Here is a 21,450-nt window from a genome sequence, read left to right on the forward strand (position 1 = left end):
TTTATATATAGAATTCGTTACCAACCGGCAACGTATAATTTTCATTTAATATGACACAAGGAATGGCAAAACGTCTCGCGTTTTCATCTTTCGCGTCGCCATCTCCATGGCAAATAACTTGAAATCGTTTCAACCGGAATTAAAAAAAAACTGCTATTTCATTGTTATTCATGCCATTAACTGGATATATACGACTGCGTCGTACAATGGGCAACGCTTGCGAAATTTTATTGTTTCACATGAAAGTCGGGATCATTTAATTTGTGCCCACTGTGTCGTATGTCGAATCCGTTTTTGTTTCTTGTTATCCAGAATAACACTATAATTACTTCAAAATACCCCTATGACGCATGAGAAAAAGAAGATATACATTTTGAAGACTCCTGCTGTCCCGAAATCGAGCATACTTTCTACTGCCATGAAAACTACAACTCGAAGGATGAATGCATAATTGAATTGCTTGAAAATCAGAATATAGGCAACTGTCGAAAACACCACATCGAATTATTACAACCTCTTGCAGAGCAAGTAACGCAAGAAAAGGTACTTGTTTCACCTGTTAAAAATGTATTGGTATTTGCTAAGTGAAAAATCGATCGATACCTTAAGATCGATATTCCAACACTTTTAGAAATTCCAGCTGCTTGCTAAATTACCTTGGGCAAGAAAAGTTATTACAAAGATACCAACGAAGAAAGGAAAGCTTTTGCTTTTACCTGAAGTCTATATAGAAGAATTGAAACCAATTACGTCACACCGATTAACGAAAATCAGTCAAATTAACTTGCAGGACCTATATCAATTAAAAGAGATAGCAAATGAAATGCGACCGATCGATGAAGTTGGCCAGCCTATGTCTACAAGTTCAGTAACCAATATTATTGTTATTACATTTTTTCTAGCGGTCATTGCAGCCCTAATGATCGTTTCTAGAAAAAAACTTCTACGGAGATGTCAAAATAATCAATCCGAACCCGATAAATCAAATCAGTCGGAGCAAACTCATATATAAAGTCTCAGTTGAAGTAATATGAAAGGATTCTTCTTGTTGTAAATGCTGCTGCAGTAACTCTTAATTTTCGATTTTATTTTTGAAAAATAAAGTTTTTAAAAAGTAATCTCGTCCTCGCGTGAACAATTTTGTTTCCCGCGGATCCGAGCCACTTCGGACATTTCCGGGATTTTACCGAACGGATTTTTTCCCTTCCATAAATAATTTTGAAAATACATTTTTGTGAAATGTTAATTTCTTCTAAATATTGACATAGTACAAGGTTTTAAGTTTTTTAATTTAAATCTTACTGAATTTGAAATTCAAATTTTTCCTATTAGATTGACTTCGAAATTGTGTAGGAATAGATATTGGTTTCACATGAACTTGTTAAATGGATGGTTTTCCATATCATTTCGCAACTAGAATATGAATAAATGGTATATTATTCTATAAACTGATATTATAAATTCAAACTTCAAAAATGATAAAAAAAAGTTATATCTCGGACAGGGCACCTAGACGATTTTAACGAATAATTTGTTTGCTTTTCGGCTAAAAGATATTTTTATCCTTGACAAGTAACTTTTTTTTTTGGAATAAATTACATCATCAGATTTTGTTTTAATTTTTTTAGTAATGCGAAATGCATAATAAGAAAAAAAAAGAAAATGAATTAGATAAAATAAAATCTAGCGGGCTGCTGTCACTTGTTAGGGTTTTCTTAGTAGTGCTTTATTTGTCATTACACACTAATTTAATCAAAAACGCATTATCTAATCTTTAATTATTCATAAATGAGAGTTCTAGTTCGTTTCAAAAACATTAATTACTAAGTGTAGATCTTCATCAAAAACAGCTACAAATTTTCTCTATCCATCAACGTTTCGCCAATCATCCTGTTGGGTTCTTCGGAGCTTTGTACCGTCTTGTATATTGTTGGAGGGGGGCGGTGACTGATTTCCATTGAGTCGCGGTTAAGATTGCTTATAGATTTCTATAGTTCTCGGATTTTTCGTTGGTAGAAGAAACGATTACATGCAAGACTTTTACTTTCATCTAACAAGATTTTATGGTATTGTAAATACGCTCGGCAACTGTTGATGAGTTTATTTCTCTTCAGGCTCTTTCATATGCTCTGAGTCGAGTTCTAAATCTCTCAGACATATTGTCTGCCGCATATGCATGAAATGCTGTAAATCCTGGTATGTGAAACGGAATTTATTTCTTGGCGCATCAAAGATGGTGAGTGATTTTTGGAAAAGTGGTAAATCTGGTTTTGACGTTATATTCTGAATGGTGGCAAGTGTGAGGCTGCTTTCGGTCTCATTGTCTTTGAAAGGTTGTGGTGAAGTGTATTTCGTATTGGAACACTTAATATTTGCGATGTAAAAATTATTAAAAAGAAGCGCATAAGTAAGGTAAACGCAAAAGTTTTAAGTGACACGACTTTGTATTACAGTAGAATATGGAAGTTCCTTTGAAAAATTATACATGCAAATATTACATGCTTTAGTATTATTTTAAATGAATGGGGAAATATATAAATAAAAATAGTACTTTCTTTTAGATATAGGGTTTTTATATAAAAACTTTTTTTACTAATTATTCAAAAACCTTTTTTCTGATTTTTATAAGATTTGAAATTATCGTTCATGGCACTAGGGGGCTTCTTCCAGTGTAATTAGAAACAAAATATTTATTTCAGACGCGCCACAGAGGGTAATCATTGTACACCACCACTTTTTGTTGTTAAATATTTGTTAAAAGTCTATTAAAAATACATTTTATATCTCTTCAAGAATTTTCTTAACCTTGCTTTGGTTTTGAAAATAAAAACAAAAAAAATTTCTCTGCATGCTCCTGGACAAACAAATAAAGTCTGTCATGTCGCTGGAATTACACTTTTGTTCGAAATGAGTTAAAAGAAGTCCTTTGTCACCTCAAAATAGCATACCAAGTTTATTAAAAAAAAACTGTTTTTTTATAAAAATATTTGACACCTTGTACTTCGAAAACAAATCAAGTTAGGACATACGTTTATGGAAAAGAGGCTTATTTTTATTTTAACAAACGATCTTAGACGTTTGGCGGTTTAACTATGCATAATATAATATAATATTATTTAATTGTTGGTTTAGTTTTAGCAAGTTATTTTTATAACTTCTAACTTATAATATACGTCATTTAATTTTTAATTTAGATAATTGTTAAATTGTGCTAAAAGTGACATAAATTACTAATATATTTTCGATCATATTTCGATATATTTTTTTAAATATGATTCAATTCTTTTAATGCCAATTTTTTGTAATTGTTATGTGACAAAAATGTGTTTTTTTGAGTGAGCGCGAGCATTGAAGATGCCAAGTGAGATCTTGGCGAAACGTCTACAGGAGTTCAACAAATGAACGGATGATATCTCGGAATATATTGTCATCACATTTTTCCATCCGTGAATCAATACGTGAGAATATATATATATATATATATATATATATATATATATATATATATATATATATATATATATATATATATATATATATATATATATATATATATATATATGATGACACTATATTCCGGGATATCATCCGTTCGCTCGTTGAACTCCGACTGGAATCCTGCAGACGTTTCGCCAAAATCTCACTTGGCATCTTCAATGCTCGCGCTCTGAGTGTTCGGAGTGTTTTCGGAGCGCGAGCATTGAAGATGCCAAGTGAGATTTTGGCGAAACGTCTGCAGGATTCCAGTCGGATGCAGGATTCCAGTCGGAGTTCAACGAGCGAACGGATGATATCCCGGAATATAGTGTCATCACATTTTTCCATCCGTGAATCAATACGTGAGAATATATATATATATATATATATATATATATATATATATATATATATATATATATATATATATATATATATATATATATATATATATATATATATATATATATATATATATATATATATATATATATATATATATATATATATATATATATATATATATATATATATATATACGAGTATATATATATTTCATCATTGCCATTCTGGTGATGAGTACCAAGACATTCTTTAACATTTTGCTTCATTTGGGCAAAGAACTCATACCAGACTGAAATAATTTCTCCATAATTATCCGGTCCACATATTGCGTAATGACGCACCAAAAACAATTTTAATTGCACCCCACAGCCACAGAACATATGAAATGATAAAACCCGAGCAACGTCTTAGTTTCTCATACTTCTAATTTTTCCGGAGACAGTCGATACGCTCCATACGGTTTTATTCGGTAGTTCGGTAGTCGTAATTTATTACGTCATATTTCGCCCCAGTCTGGAATGTCGGAAAGGTAGCTGCAGGATGTTTAGATAAGCACGTTCCAGTGCCTTAATAAAGCATTCAAAGCAGCTGTCACTTGCCTCGTTGCCATATTTTGTCCCGCTGCCTGAACCCCCTTCGGGTTGCTTTCAACTAGGGCGGACGATTTTGAGTCGATACCGAGACGTTCGTTTGAATAGAATGTATTTAGGGGGCGTACTGTAATGGGACGAAAAATGTAACATAAAACATAAATTGACAAACGCGATTTGGACGCGTCGTTGCTTCTCCGTCGCTCTCCGGAGGACATATGTTGAAACATAATTTCGTTGAAGTTGTCAGTCGTCTAATTGGAACTGAGGTGCTCAAGGGGATTTCATCGCGATACGCACATTGGTTTCCAATAGGAATACAAAACGGTACAGATCGCCTAAAATTTTTGACGAATAAAAATTGCGACCCGCAATTTCACAGGAGCGAAGCTGGAAGCTGAAAACCTTGCGTATCGACATCTTAAGGTACATCAAAGGAAACAATTTTTCAACCTCTCGCGCTTGGAGCCGTTCCGGAGATTTAAGGAGAGAAGTGAAGCGTAAGAGGTTACGAAAAGGTAAACGAGAGAGAAGCAATTGTTTCACGTGTTTCCGAGGCTAGCTTTAAAGTTAAAAGTGATTAAAGGATACTGAATATTTTTTACGATTCAATCTAAATTAATTTAATTGATAGGTAACGACGCAAAGCTGTGCAACACCATGTGAGGAGTGTCCATCCACGTCCAAAGGAAATGTGAACCGATCAGATTTGAACTAAGTTTATTACACAGACTAATAAAATGTCCGAAATCTAGCAGATATTTTTAAGGTGCTGATTGCAAAAATCCGACCAGATTTCTCTGGTTTTTAAGATACATGTTAATTGAAATTAATACTGATAATCAGTAAATACACCGGCCGTCACAGTAAGGGCAAAGAGGTACGGTAAACCCAAATATTAATGAAAACAATATATTTATATATCAGTTTTATCTATCTATCTATCTATCTCTTGATATATTTCTCCAATTAATAATCCTCCTCTCTCTTAAATCTTCCTCGGCAGCTTCTCTCCTTCACTTCTCTATTGTTTTACATCCTAGTGAGGGGGTCCTAGCCATTGCAGTCTCCTTGTTTGGTAAATTTTTAGATTGACTTATCCCCAAATAGTTCGTAGAGTTCACTATTCATCGTTCTCTCCCAGCCATGGTCTGTATTCTTCCCGCCAAAGATTCGTCTTAATGCTTTCGTTTCCTGTATACCTAGTTTCTGTTGGTTTTTTTTTTTGATTGAGTGAACAAGGTTGTTTATAGTGGGTCGCCTTGTCTTAATCCTTCGTCTTTAGGTTTTAATTTACCTTCATTTATACTTTACGGCAGTATCTATTTTTTGGAGTGTTAGTTTTACTATTTTCAATAGCTTTGGTGGTATTTTAAGGTTCCTACACTATCATATGCTCCTTTGAAATCTACAAACAGCATAAATGTAGCAATATTTTGTTTACAGCAACCCATTAAAACTTGTTGCCCTGATCTGTTGTTGATCTGTTTTTTTCAGAATCCTTTAATAGTGTTTGTTAGTGTAGTACTTTAAATGTGACATTTAGAAGCGGTATAGCCCTATAATTTTTGCAATTAATTTTATCCCCGTTTTTAAATATTGGTATTATTATTGCGTTTCTGCAATCCTTTGGCATTGTTTCTGTTTTCCAAACCTCTTTTATAAGTTATATTATCTGCGTTTGTAGGAATTCTGCTCAACACAAATTTTCCGCTACAATATTATTTTCGCCCGGACTTTTATGACTCTTTAACTTTTATAATAATGGTTCCGATTTCTTCGGTGCTAGGCTCTTCTAGCTTCTTGTTGTGCTGAAATGTCCTCCAATGACAGCGCCTCTATGCTGATATTTAGGTTCTCTTCATAGAATTCTTTCCACCTTTTTATTATCATCTTTTCGCCGCCGGTTAAGGCACCATCCTTACTCCTGATATACAGTGGCAGGCTTTGGTATCATTATATTTTTTGGATGTCTGTCAAATTTTTTAATATACCTGTTAACGTATTTTGTTTCCATATCTTTTATTTGGTTATTCACGTGACCCCTCTTCTTTTTCCTTAATATTGTTTTTTACTTTTTTTCTTTGGTTGTTTTACGCTTGGTTAGTTTGGTTGTTGTATGTATAGGTTCGTGCTCATTATTTTTAGGACTTTTTCTATGACTAGTGTGATTAGCCTTATCCCGTTATTGTTCCTTTCCTGGTTTTTGCTATTTCATCCTGTTATCCTTTGATAGATGCCTGCGTTTCCTACTTTTGCGAGAAAATTATCAGTATATTTTTGCCAGGGAAGCTATCAATTTTGTTAACCAGGATATGTCTTATAGAATATGTCTTTCTCATTTTCTTCCTTTTCTTCTTGGAACGGTTTTAATACTTTTAAATTAACGCTTTCATTAAAATTATATGTACTCACGGAATTTTCTATTTATAACCATTCATCAGGTGGTCAATTTTGATGTATTACAACACAGGAGCACTTGAAAACTGCTGTTGTTGCGGAAATTTCGCGGACCGATTTATAACCCAATCTTTCATTCACTCGTCAGAGACGGACTCCCACGAAAAAAATAGTAATAATAATAAATTTATTGAAAACGGACTAGAATTTCAAAACGTAGTCGTGTCAGCCACTGTTTATTTTTTTTATCAACCAAAGCTATTGCAGAAAAAGAAAAATTTAATTTTCATTTTCAACATCAATTGGGCTATTTCTTTCGTTAATATTATATACATCAATGATAAAGTTCATAAAATTTGAAACAGACTTAACAGTTCCGCAGCGTTTTAACCAACAAGAACTTATGAAAGACCTGAACTTCTCCAAGGAGTTTGCTGAATTGCTTGGATCCAGATTCAAACATCGGTGTTCATTTTTCAAGTAGTAATCTTCTTTGTGGTAACGATGAAGCAAAGGATTAAGTGAAATGAGTGGAAACAATGCTCTTAAATTTGAGTATTCTCCGTTGTCACATACGTATAAAAGTTAATTACCTCCACACCCACCTAGATCGCTTCACATAAAACTTAAGTGATTGTAGTGAAGATTTGGGGAAAAGATTCCATCAGGACATCAAACTACTGAAGACATATAAAAGAAATTTGCAAAGTTATAAGTTGTTTATTTGTTTTGTTTTTTTTTTTTTATTATAAATACAAACTATTTCCAAAAATAGATCTGATGACTCTTTGAGAATCTGCGCGAAAAGTTACCGAACATTTGAGCAATCGAATATTCACACACATATATTCAAAAGCGTTTGTTATCGAAATTGATTCATACATTTCTGATATTCTATGAACATGCGGATAAAACTAATAAACAATTTGGGATGTGAGCGGCTAAACATAGAGATAATTTAAATAAGCAAATGGAATAACAAAGGGCGGATGGGAGCGAGATTTCTGTACTATTTCGTCATTCCTACCGATATATTATGGCTAGGTAAAAGTTCTGAATCTTTAAGATATTGCCGTTCTGATAATTGTAAGGTAAAGTAAATTTGATTTGTTGTTCACTTGAGTTGTGTATGTCATAACGGTGGACTTTAACATTTAACAAGCAAAAGTCTTAAATAACAATATCTACCCAGAAGGAGGAAATGCTGAAAAAAAAGGCAACAAACTAAATAACATCATAACGTTTACGTTTTTGCATATTTGTTTTGGCACCCACGGAGCGAGTTGATTAATAAAGGAGTTTCTAAAGAAGTTCATCACCATTAGCAGGCATTAAATACAGATTCTTACGACTAGGACCTGTTATATATTATGTTAATAAATGAACTCTGTAATATATAAATATATATAAAAGCATATTGATGCTCTAGATCTTCTCAGGTCACGGACTAACACTAGTATAGAAAATACATCAGAGTATCCAATCCATTGTAATTGCTTGTAATATAAGTATTTATGACTTACCATGACTTTATTTAACGTAAACTAGATGTGTATGATAATTCTTCTGAACTTGGCATTATTTTGCTTCTATAAAAAAATATATACCGAGTATCTTTGGAATGAGCTGTCGCCATAGTTTTGTTTTCGTGATTTGTTTTTAGAAACAGAGACCTGTTTATTGGATCCTTACATAAACATATTTAAGTGATTAGGTATAAATTTAACCTTTTTACCTGAGGCATGTTAACAATTTATATTAGTTTTGCAGAACATGCTTGAGAAAAAAGCACAAAAGCACAATGCATTACTATGTTTAGCAAAAGACCTTCTATTCTAATTTGTATATACTTTCGCACTATACTATAGTACTTTATTTAGTTTAGTTAGTTTACGTTTTTTTTTTATTTTTTATTTTCAGAATTTAAAGCAAATAGTTTAAAGTATACTCAAAATTCTTGAAAACATCTCATCTTTTTATGCTATATCTTGGTTTATCGTAGTGCCATGGCATATGAACTGGTTACTTGTTCAATCCTCTAGTTGTCTATAGTTCGTTGACCCCTATTAACGTTAATAGCAGCCTGTGCTTCAATAAGAAAATTGTTTTATATGCATATAGCCCTTGTAGAGGAATAAAACTTTTGTAGTTAAGTTTTTCACATATTGTATATGTAGTTCGGAATATCCTGTGCTACATTCAAAAATGTAATAGTTATATCAATTTGGCGGCTATCGACATCAAATTTAGCAGAGAAATAAAAGTCCATATGCATATATAAACTGCAAAAATTGAAAGCAATTACATCTCGCCAATTATTATTTTTTTAATATTGAATTTTTTTTTGGGGTTATTTTGGTTAATTTTGGTTAACTGTAAGCCCGATCGGCAAAAATATGTAACGAGGAAACGCAGAAGATCCGAGGCTCTAACTTTTATTTTAAGCAGTTTTTGATTATGTATGGGGTTTTTCAATTATGGGCGGCTTTTTCAAATGCAAATCTCGAGTAAAAAAACAATGAACCAGAACCCTATCAAAAATAACGAAACTAATGGCAGTCGAATTTGATTGGTGAGAGTTTTGTAATGCGACTAAAACAACGACGATCTTAATAACTATTATAAATCGCAACCAATTAAACCAGCCGGATTTCAAACGAGATTGGTCGAGTACCTGCAAACTTCCAAATATGCATTTTTAAGATCTGCTTTTATGATACCCGCGTTTATGGAGTTTTAAAGTGCTGCCGCCCCGTTAAAAAGCTAGCCCGGGGGGCGGCGAACAGCCCGTTTGGGAGTATAAAATACGCCCCCCACGGGGATAAACATTACCGCATTCTACTGCATGGAGGTTCGTGCTTGTCGCAGACGGATTCCAGCGATTATTGCATTTTGGATTTCTATTATTAATAAATGCCTAAAGGTCCTGACGTGGGTAGGGCGTGGTGCTTAGACGGAGATAGTTATTAAAAAACTTTAGCCAATTTTGTTGTTCTAATAATTACTTGGATTTAAAACCAGTTAATAGTACGTAGTTTTCCGCATTTTTACCAAAAAAGATTCAACACTACTCTACTATTAGTAAGGGTAAATATAGGTAATGGGGATCACTTAAGCGAGAATGAAAAAAAAAAATATGTGAATCAATTATTTATTCCTCTGTTCTTTTTATAAACTTCACTTATTTAACTACTGAGAGGTGGTGATCAGCATGTGGCCAATATGCACATATCGCACACATAATTGTTCGTAGAATCCCATCCGCTACAGTCGGCATGAGCACAGAGTCCATAAGAACTGCTACTGTACCATGTTTCATTGTCAAATTCACCACTTGCAAGACACATGTTGTTTGCATTTTCTGCGTCGTCATTTTTGTCATTATGGCATAACTGATCCGTATTCGCGTCTGATGTCGATGTGTTGTCATTAGAGTCCTGCAGAATTTCCTAAACTTTCTCACGACTGACATTGTGTGTCTTGCTTTTCTTTCCTTTTCCTTGCTTTTTCACAGCTTTGATCGGTGTAGATGTTAAAATCGTTGCGTACTGTTTTTTTCTACCATGTCTTGTCTTGACAGCATTTACATTCTTCAAATGAACAGAATGGTAGATCCTTACATGTTGATCCTTGATGTTGATGGGTCGCTGGGTCAGAAGCAGTGGGACGAAATGCATTTGGAATATTTCGTTCCAACTCAATAGGAGGTGTTAGGGATGATACGGAGACATCAGTACCAGCAGACGTCGATTCTGAAATAGAGTCATCATAATCTTGAACAACAATTGGCTCAGATTGTAGGATTTCTGTTGCTATAAAGTCTTCATCGGAAAAAATATTGGGATTCATAGGAAATATGCCCGTTGCTTTGAATCCAGCTTCGGCCTTACTAATGGAAGCAACATTAGGGAATGCTGTTTTCACCAGCGAAGCAGTATCATAGGGTGTTATTTTTTGTGAAAACGAATTACGTGCGGGCTCTGAACCTGGTTGGGTAGATAATGCTCTGTTGCTTTCTGCAAAAGATGTCAAAAAAGCAAAAGTTGACTACCGCGAAAACATGACAATGAAATGAAATGAAAAATAGTTTTCCGAAAAATTGCTTTCCATTATTCCACCAAACAGTGTTGTCTCGATGGACAACGCCAACTACCATTGTACACAGCCGGAAACAATACTAAAGAAGTCATTCAAAATTTTTGCTTGAAAATGATATGTATTTTGAAAATTCCTACACAAAGAAGCAGTTATTGTAAATATGATAAGAAGTATAATGTGGACAAGTTTTCCATGGAGCGAGGTTTCAAAGTTGTAGGTCTTCCAATATCACTGCAATTTTAATCCGATAGAACTGATATGGAGACAGCTAAAACCCGGCTTAAGAAGAAACAACGCCTTGCTGAAATTTAATTCTTTGACAATAGAATTAATTAATAGAAAAAATTAACATGTCACCGAAGAAGAAAATGTTTACAGAATTCAACTAGCGCCAGAATTAGTTATTAATATGGGGGACGAGTCCAGTGACGATAGTGACTATTTTGATGTAGAATGATAGTTATTCTAACATTGTTTTATAGCTGAGTTTATTCCTATATTTATATACATAATAAACGTTTTAAAGTAACAATCGATTTTTCACTGCATAATCGAGGAATCTCACCGATAAAACGCTACATAAATCCGTCAGCTTTCAGCATTTGTATGGTTCTGGAACGTCATTATGGAATTGCGAATCTATTTCTTGAGGGTCACAAAGAGCGAGGCAGGCCTGCGATAAGACCTTTATAAAAATTTACCACCGTTAAATACCGAATTATTTCGTCAAAGGTATATCGGTTGGAGAACTCTACCTGCTTGAATTCTGCACTTACATTCCCCTGCTCCGTCGCGGTCAGACATTAGAAATTATTGATACTTTTGAATTCCTACTTATATATCCGGTGGTTACTTCTCGTTGAATACACGTACTTAGTTTTGACTCCGTTAATTCTAAGCGTGCCTTTTTGAAAGTCGTTGAAGGTAGATGATGATACATACAGACATATTCCAGGACCTATTGAAGGGGAACAGGAAGAGATCATCGCCTACCTACGTAACTACCAATCTACATATTTGAGCCACCGGCCTGAATTGTTTTGACAAATTTTATTCACAAGCCAACTTCTTCCACTGCTTCCGTAGTTTCATCTTCTGAACGGTATCACACGCCCATATGAAGTCTACAAATAGTTGATGATTTTCCAATATTTTCATATTGCTTGCCTGACGGTAAATGTTTGATCTCTTGTGGAACGACCTCACTGATAGTCCCCTAAAATTTTCTCTGCGCAAGCTTCTAACAGTGCGTACTCTAGAATAAGTCTCTCTTTCTATTTTTCTTTCTATTTCTGATTTCCAGCAGATGGTAAATAGTTTGTGGCCTCTCAACTAAATTTTGTTCATTCTGTGGGCATATTATCACTTAACGGAGCTTTATTTTCATGAAGTTTTATAGTGCTTTTGTGTAATTCTTCGTAGGTTAGCAAAATATCTATAAAATATACACTTATCACCAAAAAAAACTGAGCACTTATCCATTTAATACATAGAAACAAATTTAGTCTTTTGTGATATTTTATTATTCTCACAACCAACCCAAAAAGAACGCAACATATTTTAAGTAATTTTTAACCACACTCAACCGCATATTTCATTTGATTGTCAATGTGACCTTTAAATCAATGATGATTGACGTTACGTCTTACCGAATACAATTCTGCATTCTTCTTGGCAAGCCTAAAACCAGGTGGTTGGTGTTTCGTAAGAAATAAGTCCCAATTTTCCCAATATGACTTGCTCAATTCATTTAAAGTTTTATCAGCAGGAGTGCGATTTCGCGCGAAGAATAGCCTAAGTATGTTCCAAATATGTTCAATTCAATTGGAAATAGGAATGTGCATATCGTATGTTGTATTGTTGATTAATTTTTGCAATATGAGCTCTGGTATAAGGATGCATCATAATAAAATTATCTTCGATAAAATTCTACACGGGGACAAAAAAAATCCTCCAGAATTTCTTCAATGTGTCTGACAATATTTAAAGATGCTCTTGAAATGATATTGAACCTTGCTTGTGTTCGGGAGAAATTCTAGGTCACACCACAAGTAAACTCCAGTGGTAGCCTACCCTAGGACATTCTGCAAAACGATCTTGGGATCTTCGCCATAGCATGATTTCTGAGAAACTCAAGTCACTTAACCCGATAACGTCTAACAAGCTCTATCATTTCTCTTTTGAGATTCACGTCTTTGAGCGTTTGTTGTTTTTCATATCTTTTTTTTTATTTTCTTTAGACGTGTCCTAATCCTGCCCAACGGAAGTACACACTTTAGGGTGATCTGACTGCATTTAGAAATAGTTGTTGATTATAATGTCATCAGCTTGATTTCTATGTATCTATCAATATGATATCACAAATCACAAATATATTTTTTATCTAGTGCTCTTATCGGTTGTCCCCTGATAATGAGCTGCTCGTTAGAAGATCAGTTAACGGTAACGTTCGAGAATCGAGTAATGCTAGCTCGTAGTGAAGTTCACGTCGGTTGATCGCGTTCAGTTATTTTGCGGTGATCACCCTTGCCAACTGACTCCCATTCATTGCCTACATTTCCCCTACTACTACTTAATGGCTTACAACCTTGGGTCCGTCTTCGCTGAGTTCACAATATCTGTTTATCGATGTCTGTCTGCCATAGCATCTAACGGATCATCAAAATAAGTCTTTGGTATTATCTGTCTATCGCAGGAGTGGCCAGCCATATGATCTTTTATGTACTGGTGCTTCTTTCTATGCGATTTTAAGTATCTCTATCTGCTCAATGCTATCTACTGGTCTCCTATTTCTCTTAAAAGATTAGAATCCCCATATAGATCTTCTAGCCCTTTGTTGGTACGAATCATCAACACGTCTTGATGTTACTTTGCAAAGAGGTTTAGCACTGCATAAAGACATCTATTTATGTTGCAGTTCCTCTGACATTGCTTAGCAGCGAACTGACTAACAGTCTCGAGGAAGAAGACGACGACTCACCTATCGGAGAAGACGACATGACAACGCACGGGTTAGAGAGGCTGAGTTCTGCGGCTACGTGTCTTGTGGCGGGTGTCGAATATACTCATGGACAACAGGTAAGTGACAAGATTGTTCTGGAACTAGTAACGCCGACGAATCCGAGAAATATAATATAAGATATAATATAAGGGATACAATCTGGACCGGGGCCCTACAGAGCGAAAAGTACATTGGATTATTTTAAAAATTTGTGTATTATTACATTTTGCATTGATTTCTTTATTCTTTTTACTATTACTATTACTATACAAATTTTGGAGATAGCTTAAGGAGGTATCTAACAGAATTTATTAATATCGAAATTAGTTCAACATTGTACAGGTTTGGTCAGAACTAATGATTTGCCTACACATAGAAAAATGGCAAAAAGTAATTTTTTTAAAATATTATATATTATGTACTATATATTATCAAATATTCTAAGTGTTCAGAGAATATGCTTTCATTTCCGAAGCCAAAAAAATTATTTATAAGGTTGATAGATCATTCGAAAGGAATTTAATTTTCTCTTAGAACATGTGATTATATGTTATATTTAAAAAAATGTACTTTTCTTCATTTTTATACCTATTAGGCAAAACATTGGTTTTGACCAGCCCTATATATTATAGAACTAATTTCGATATTAAGAAATATTGTGTTCTACAGCCCTAAGCGACGTGCAAAATTTTATTTTCTAGTGGCTATATTTAATTGAAGTTATATTTTAGTAAAAAAAATTATAAAAAATAATTTTCCCAAAATGATTACAGATAAGAACATATTATTAAAAAAAAAGTAAAATATTAACGAATCAAAAATATAAAAATATATATGCTTCCCATTTAAACCATTTAAAAATTCAATGTTGATGCTACTTTTTCGAAAAAACGTCGCAGCGATAAAAATATTTTAGATCGATCGCCGCTTATACAACTAACCAAATCTTCAGAACAATCCAATGTACCGTTCGCCTTAACCGTCTAAGGCACCATCAACGGTGAAAGACCCTATACCGGGTGACACAAGAAAATGGGAACACTCTATACTTTTAAGCGGCTTGAGATAGCGATTTGAAATTTGGAAGTGTTAATATAGGCTGAGTGTCCAATTTTTTGACAATATGTAGTCAATAGTTGCACTGGTTGGATAAGATGGTTTTTCTTGTTTTTTTTTGTTTTTTATTTAACTTTTCAATCTTTTCTTTACTTGTCTAATAGCAAATAGCATTTATTGTAATATGAATTATTAATTTTTTAGGATAACCTAGTTTTTTTAAATAGAACCCTAGTGGGAACGAAAAATTTTTATAACTCGATTTTGTCGTGTTATCGATTTGGATTATCATGGAAAACAATAATCCACTTACAAACAGAGAAAAAGTTGAAATGTTTCTGATATATGAAGACTGCAGAAAAACAACCCGTTATCCGAGACGTCGGCTTCTTGCACATTCTTTGCTTATAAAGCTGGAATTGAAAATGAGGAATCCTCTAATCTATATGATAATTTTATTATAAATGAAGAAATGGAAATGAATGTTGTGGGATACATCAACCTAAATCCAACTGCGTCGCTAAGAAAAGTGGCATTAGAATTAGATATCTCAAGAGAATCTGTGATGAAAATTAAAAAAAAAAAAACACATTTAAGTATAACCTTGATCAACATATTTACGAAGCTGTCTTCGTAAGAAGACTTCGATATTGTAATGGGCTGTTAGATAAACATGACGAGAATAATAATTTCGTTAACATAATTTTGTTCACTGATGAGTCACGATAGAACAACAGACATTGGTCTTTAAATAATAATAAATATTATTGGTCCCGGACAGTTTCAAGAACGCTTCAGAATCACTCTTTGAGCAGGAGTGATAGGAAGGCGAATTATTGGACCTGTTTTTTGTTTCATGGTGCCTTAACTGGTACACGATATTTACAATTCCTAAGAAATTAAATTGAAGACTCGTTAGATGATTTACCTCTGGCCGTGACATTAAATATGTATTTTCAGCAGGAGGGTTACAGCGAATGTAATTTCTAGAGCCAGGGAGTGTCGCATACAAGAAGGAGGACATTTTGAAAACATTTTATGAAAGTTTCATCTTAAAATAAATTGGTTATTAAGTAAATATTTATTGCACTTATTTAATTCAAATAAATACAAAACTCCAGTTCCAAAATAAATGAATGTTATGTAAAACTTGTCTTAGAGTAACACTGGTTGATATACCACTTTCAAATAGATTCTACAGACATTGTTGAGGTTTTATTTTCTAACATATTATTAAAATATTGTGTTGAATTATCCCAAAAAGTGATAGACTTGAAATGAAAAAAAAATTCTATTCTCTTCTTCTTCTGAGTTTCCTGTAAAAAGTGCTTGGAGCTTATGGCGTACTTACAATACTTGCGTTAGTTTTTGACTGTATCCCCGTATTCCTAAAGCATATCAAGTTTTTAACATAATAAAACACTTTCAACAAAAAATTCTAATCGTTGAATCTCAGAAGAAACTCTACGTTGAATTTTTTTAATGCTAATCTGTTTTTTTCGTTCCACTGCATGAGCTTGTCGAGAGTTTCTTCTGCATTTTTAATCTTACATGACAATTAATAATGAATCGAAGCAAAGTAATAATTTGTTTTTATAAAAATATATTTACTTATCTGTTTTTTTCCTTCCTGCGAGCTAATTTTTTAACCGATTTTGGTGTCAAAATGTTGCAAAAAAAGTATCGGTTTTAAAAAGTTTTTGTTCCCACTAGCGTGCTATTTGAAAAAAACTAGATTATCCTAAAAAATTAATACTTCATTACATTAAATGCTATTTGCCATTAGACAAGTAAAGAAAAGTTTCATCTAGAATTTTTCAGAGCCTCCCAGACACATTTTTCAAAAATTAAATAAAAATGATCTCCTGAATCCAAAAATGCAAAAAATATGGGTTGTGCCATTTAAAATTCGAAAGTTATTGTCTTTTTTAACTTAAACCGGAAGTGCAACCATTGACTACATATTGTGAAAAAATTGGACATTAACCCTTCCAAATTTAAAATCGCTATCTCAAGCCGTTTAAAAGTTCTAGAGTGTTTCCAGTTGCTTGTGTCACCCGGTATATGTTTCAGAAATTGCTTATTATTTACATTGAAAACCAAAACGTAAAACGTATATTATTTTCAAAAACGAAATCTCAAAAAACATAACATTGACTTAGTGAGTTCATTCTTTTAATAACAATAAATATTTTCCATTAACAATAAAAAAAGAGTTTTCAAATTTTTTGTGTCCTAAGGAAATATTTTTCACTAATCAAGTCAAGACCAAGTAAGAATAATAATAAATAATCTTTATTCATAATAAAAAGGGATAGCATATAGTTGCTACGAAGCTTAAAAAAAAAAATCTAAAGGGAAATTTTCACCACCCAAAAGTAACGAGCTTCCTACGCTACTTTCCAATATTCTAGTGGCCTATTTCTTTTTAAATGCTTTTTATCCCTCCGACCGGCATTCGAAAAATATCGTGTTGGTATTTACCAGTGTTATCGTTGTTGGGTTTTGCCTCCATTCATCTTAAATGTCAGACTGTTTCCCTAGACAGTCCGCCACAGAAAACCCAATCCAGTTTTACATGCTCCAAAGGACAAAAAAAATCTGAGAAGTCGACGTTAATTGAGTTTTAAATGCGGCGAACAGAAATTTAATTCAAATATACATTGCGGTCATAGAAGGATTTCAAGCAATTTTACTGCAGTTATACTATTACAAAGTTGTACTATGGTAACTTAAAAATTATTTTCATATTGTACAGGTCCAAAGAGTATTAATAGTATCAAGTATTTTTATATTTTATATCTCAATTATAAGGAGTGTTTTTTTTCGATGTATAGAACTTTAAATTGCAATAAAACAAGGATGGATTATTCGATTGACATGAATTTTATTTATCCGAAAGATAATCTTGTGGCATTACATTTTAAATATGATTTCTGGCATATGAGCGCCACGGCTAGCGCGGATGTAATCCAATCTGGACGTTCAATTTTCGATGACTTTGTGGCCGTATATCGGCAATAACACGGCGAATGTTGTCTTCCAAATGGTTAAACGTTTGTGGCTTATCCGCATAGACCAATGACTTTACATAGCCCCACAGAAAGTAGTCTAGCGGTGTAAAATCACAAGATCTTAGATGCCAATTCACAGGTCCAAAACGTGAAATTAGGCGGTCACCAAAGTCTTTCAATAAATCGATTGTGGCATGAGCTGACATGACATGTTGCGCCGTCTTGTTGAAACCACATCTCTTGGACATCATGGTTATTCAATTCAGAAATGAAAGAGTTAGTAATCATAGCTCTATACCGATCACCATTGACTGTAACGTACTGCCTATCATCGTTTTTGAAGAAGCACGGACCAATGATTCCAGCCCATAAAGCGTACCAAACAGTCACTTTTTCTGGATGTAACGCAAAATCTTCCATAAAGTGGATGAACACAGATCCAATTCCTGTGCTCGATGGCGGACGTTCGCACCGTACGGGGGATGCGAGTTATCAATAAGAGTAAACGTGGTGCGAAAACGTTCCATGGTTAATCGAATTAGCTGGTCTGATGGACGATTTTGTCGACCAAAAAATGGACGTAGTGCGCGATACGTATTTCGCAAAGAACTGTTATTTTCGAAATAATATTGCATTATTTGCAAACGTTGTTCAGGCTTGAGTCTATTCATGATAAAAAAAAAACGTTTGTTTTTATTTAACTATTTTAAATGGATTTTCATCAAGTAAAAGTCACTTAAGTACAACAAAAGTATCATCGACATAGCGTTTCCTAACATTGGGTCATCGTGTTTACAGAAAACCTACGCACACAGACCTTAATGCATGGTCACATTATCATCCGAGCCAAAAATCATCGGTTATCAACTCTCTTGTTTACAAAGCCGTAAAACTATCTCAGCCCGAGTCACTGAAAACAAAATCAAAACAACTCATTTCTGCTCTTCTCTCTAATAATTTCCACATTAAAGATATTAAGCGTTCCATCAAAAAATACACTTCACCACAACCTTCCAATAGCAATGAGACCGAAAGCAATCCTACACTTGACTCTGTGGTCCTTCCTTGCATTCAAAACTTCACTGATCACATATCAAAAGTTCTAAAGAAGTATAACGTCAAAACCAGATTTACCACTTGTCCAAAGATCTTTCAACATCTTCGGTGCGCCAAAGACAAAATTCCATTGGAGAGACCGGTCGAAAATTATAAACTAGGCTCAAAGAACATGAAAGAGCCTTACGACTAAGACAAATAAACTCACCAGCTGTTGCCAAACACACTCATGAAACCGGACATAAAATTTTATTAACTAACCAAAACTAAAATTCTTGCATGTAATCAGTTCTTCTACCGAGAGTCTATAGAAATCTATAAACAACAACAATCTTAACCGCGACTCAGATCTCTACCTGTCACCAATTTAGGAATCAGTCATCCGAGACGGTGTTTATGCCCCTCAGAGTAAAATACGAGCTAGTTTCAGTCTAGCTCTGAAGAAGCCAACAGGATGATTGGCAAAACGTCCCCAATTTCGAGCAAAAAAAAAGAAATTTTTTCTTGCTCAGAATTTATTGTACACTGCTAGCAGTGCTTCTTTAGCAAATTGTAATCACAGTTCTTTTCCCATTTTATTTTCGGCAACGTCTTCGACTTTCAGTTGCAGAAAATAAAGATCATAGTTTGTTGTATTACTGACTTTTTCAAAATAGTATACTATTGTTTCTACTATTTAGACCTCATCTTGCATTATGATTTTATAGCTTCGGTTCGAATGGAAGTGATTGTGTTGGTTGAATTGTACACTTACTTTACCATACCCTACTATATTACCTTTACTTCTCTTTTACTAATAAAGTATTATTATTATTTTTGGGGTCTTATTGATATGTGACAATATATAATGTTAACCACAGTTAATGGTCGCTATTGCCTGAAGCCGTAAAACCATTTCCGCCTTAAAAGTTTGTCTGCTTGATAAATAATTCCAGCGCACTGGCCGTGCCCAATTAGATATATTGCGTGCAAGCAAACTTCTGCGATAAATCGTTGATTAAGAACTTTTCGAATGAAATGTTCGATCACGCGGACAACTCGTTAAGAACTTGCTGGTAAGTCCTAAGTTGGCTTACATGTACCTTTATAAAATTTGCATAATCTCCTCGGACCCGCTCAGTCGAATCGATATTCGGTGTACAAGCCCGCCGAAAACTAAATTTGCTAATAATTCTATGAAATCGCAACTTTATTCTTCGAAACTTTTGGCTTAGCGTATAATACCAAAATGGAGATGTCGTGTTCAGCCAATAAGAAACTTTTATTTTGCGAAAGTTGGAGTTCTTTCTTTGAAGGGGAAACTGGCTCAGTGCGATACTTTTTTTGCGACGTTTGTTTTCATTGTTCGCATAAATCAATTTGAAACCGAATAATGCTCAATACGGTTGAAATATCGCAGAAGGCGATGTAAAATATTGCGGCAAACGTCTAACGTAATTGTTATTTATTTAACAAGATTGTAAAATTCTTTCGCAGCCAAATGTGTGTATTGTTATGACTTGTATGTTACTGTGTCACTACATTGTGTTCTGTACCACTCTTGGTGTTTAATGAACCAAAAAAATGGATCAAAATTATAACCAGTTAAGTTCTGCACTTTCAATTTACGTAATATATTGTATATTGATGCAGAAACGGAAACATCTAATGTTTTAGGAGTTTGAAACGAAGTACTACAAGGCAAATTTATTTTTTAATTAAAAAAAAATAGTCTTTCTAAAGAAGAAAGAAAAACATGAAAGACAGTAGACATGCAGAACAAACATCTATATAAATCCAGTCTAATAGAACAAAGCAGGAATCGTACTCATTACGACTCTAGCATTAAAAGATATTTTTTGTAACAGTTTTGGATCGTTGATTATTAAAAATATTTAGCAACAAAAATGCTTGCTTCATACGACACACCTTGTAGATTGCAGTTACATCTAAAGTTCATGTAAAACATATTTTTTTTATGTTTTCATCCTATTTACATACATATGTATTGGAAGCCATATCACACTGGCAAACTCACGATGGAACCGTGCATAGGCGTTATAGAGGATGGTCTGTGACTTCCGATCTTGAAATTCATAATAAATTTTCCATTTGCGTTCAAATATCTAATGCCTCAGACACAGTCTGAACATACAGGAAGATTAGTAGCGTTTTAGCAAGAAGTTGAAAAAATTGCTAGTTCTGGTATAATTGCTCAAGCATTTTGTTACCATCTTACTGCCACTCTTAGCACATTTAAAAGTAACAGGAGAGATTCCTCAAAAGATGTACACAAGATCTGGGGCAATTTGTTGGTCCAGAGCCTTTATATGTAGTTTGTTTAACTGAATCATAATCTGCTATGCAGAAATAGAATTTAAAATAACTATGTATGACGGTATATCTAACAACCGGATATTTACAGGAATTATGG

The 21,450-nt window shown here is 33.8% G+C and overlaps 1 protein-coding gene across 1 annotated transcript in view; it reads left to right on the forward strand.

Annotated features, from left to right (window-relative positions):
- The window catches only part of LOC132699435 (cysteine-rich motor neuron 1 protein), a 341,296-nt gene that overhangs the window by 239,681 nt on the left and 80,165 nt on the right, over positions 1-21,450 (forward strand). Inside the window, exon 2 of the mRNA XM_060666138.1 lies at positions 13,828-13,988. Coding sequence (XP_060522121.1) covers positions 13,828-13,988 — 161 coding nt within the window. The remainder of the gene's footprint in view (positions 1-13,827; positions 13,989-21,450) is intronic.

Source organism: Cylas formicarius, unplaced genomic scaffold (assembly GCF_029955315.1).
Source record: "Cylas formicarius isolate icCylForm1 unplaced genomic scaffold, icCylForm1.1 PGA_scaffold_3__17_contigs__length_32017465, whole genome shotgun sequence".
Lineage (NCBI taxonomy): Eukaryota > Metazoa > Arthropoda > Insecta > Coleoptera > Brentidae > Cylas > Cylas formicarius.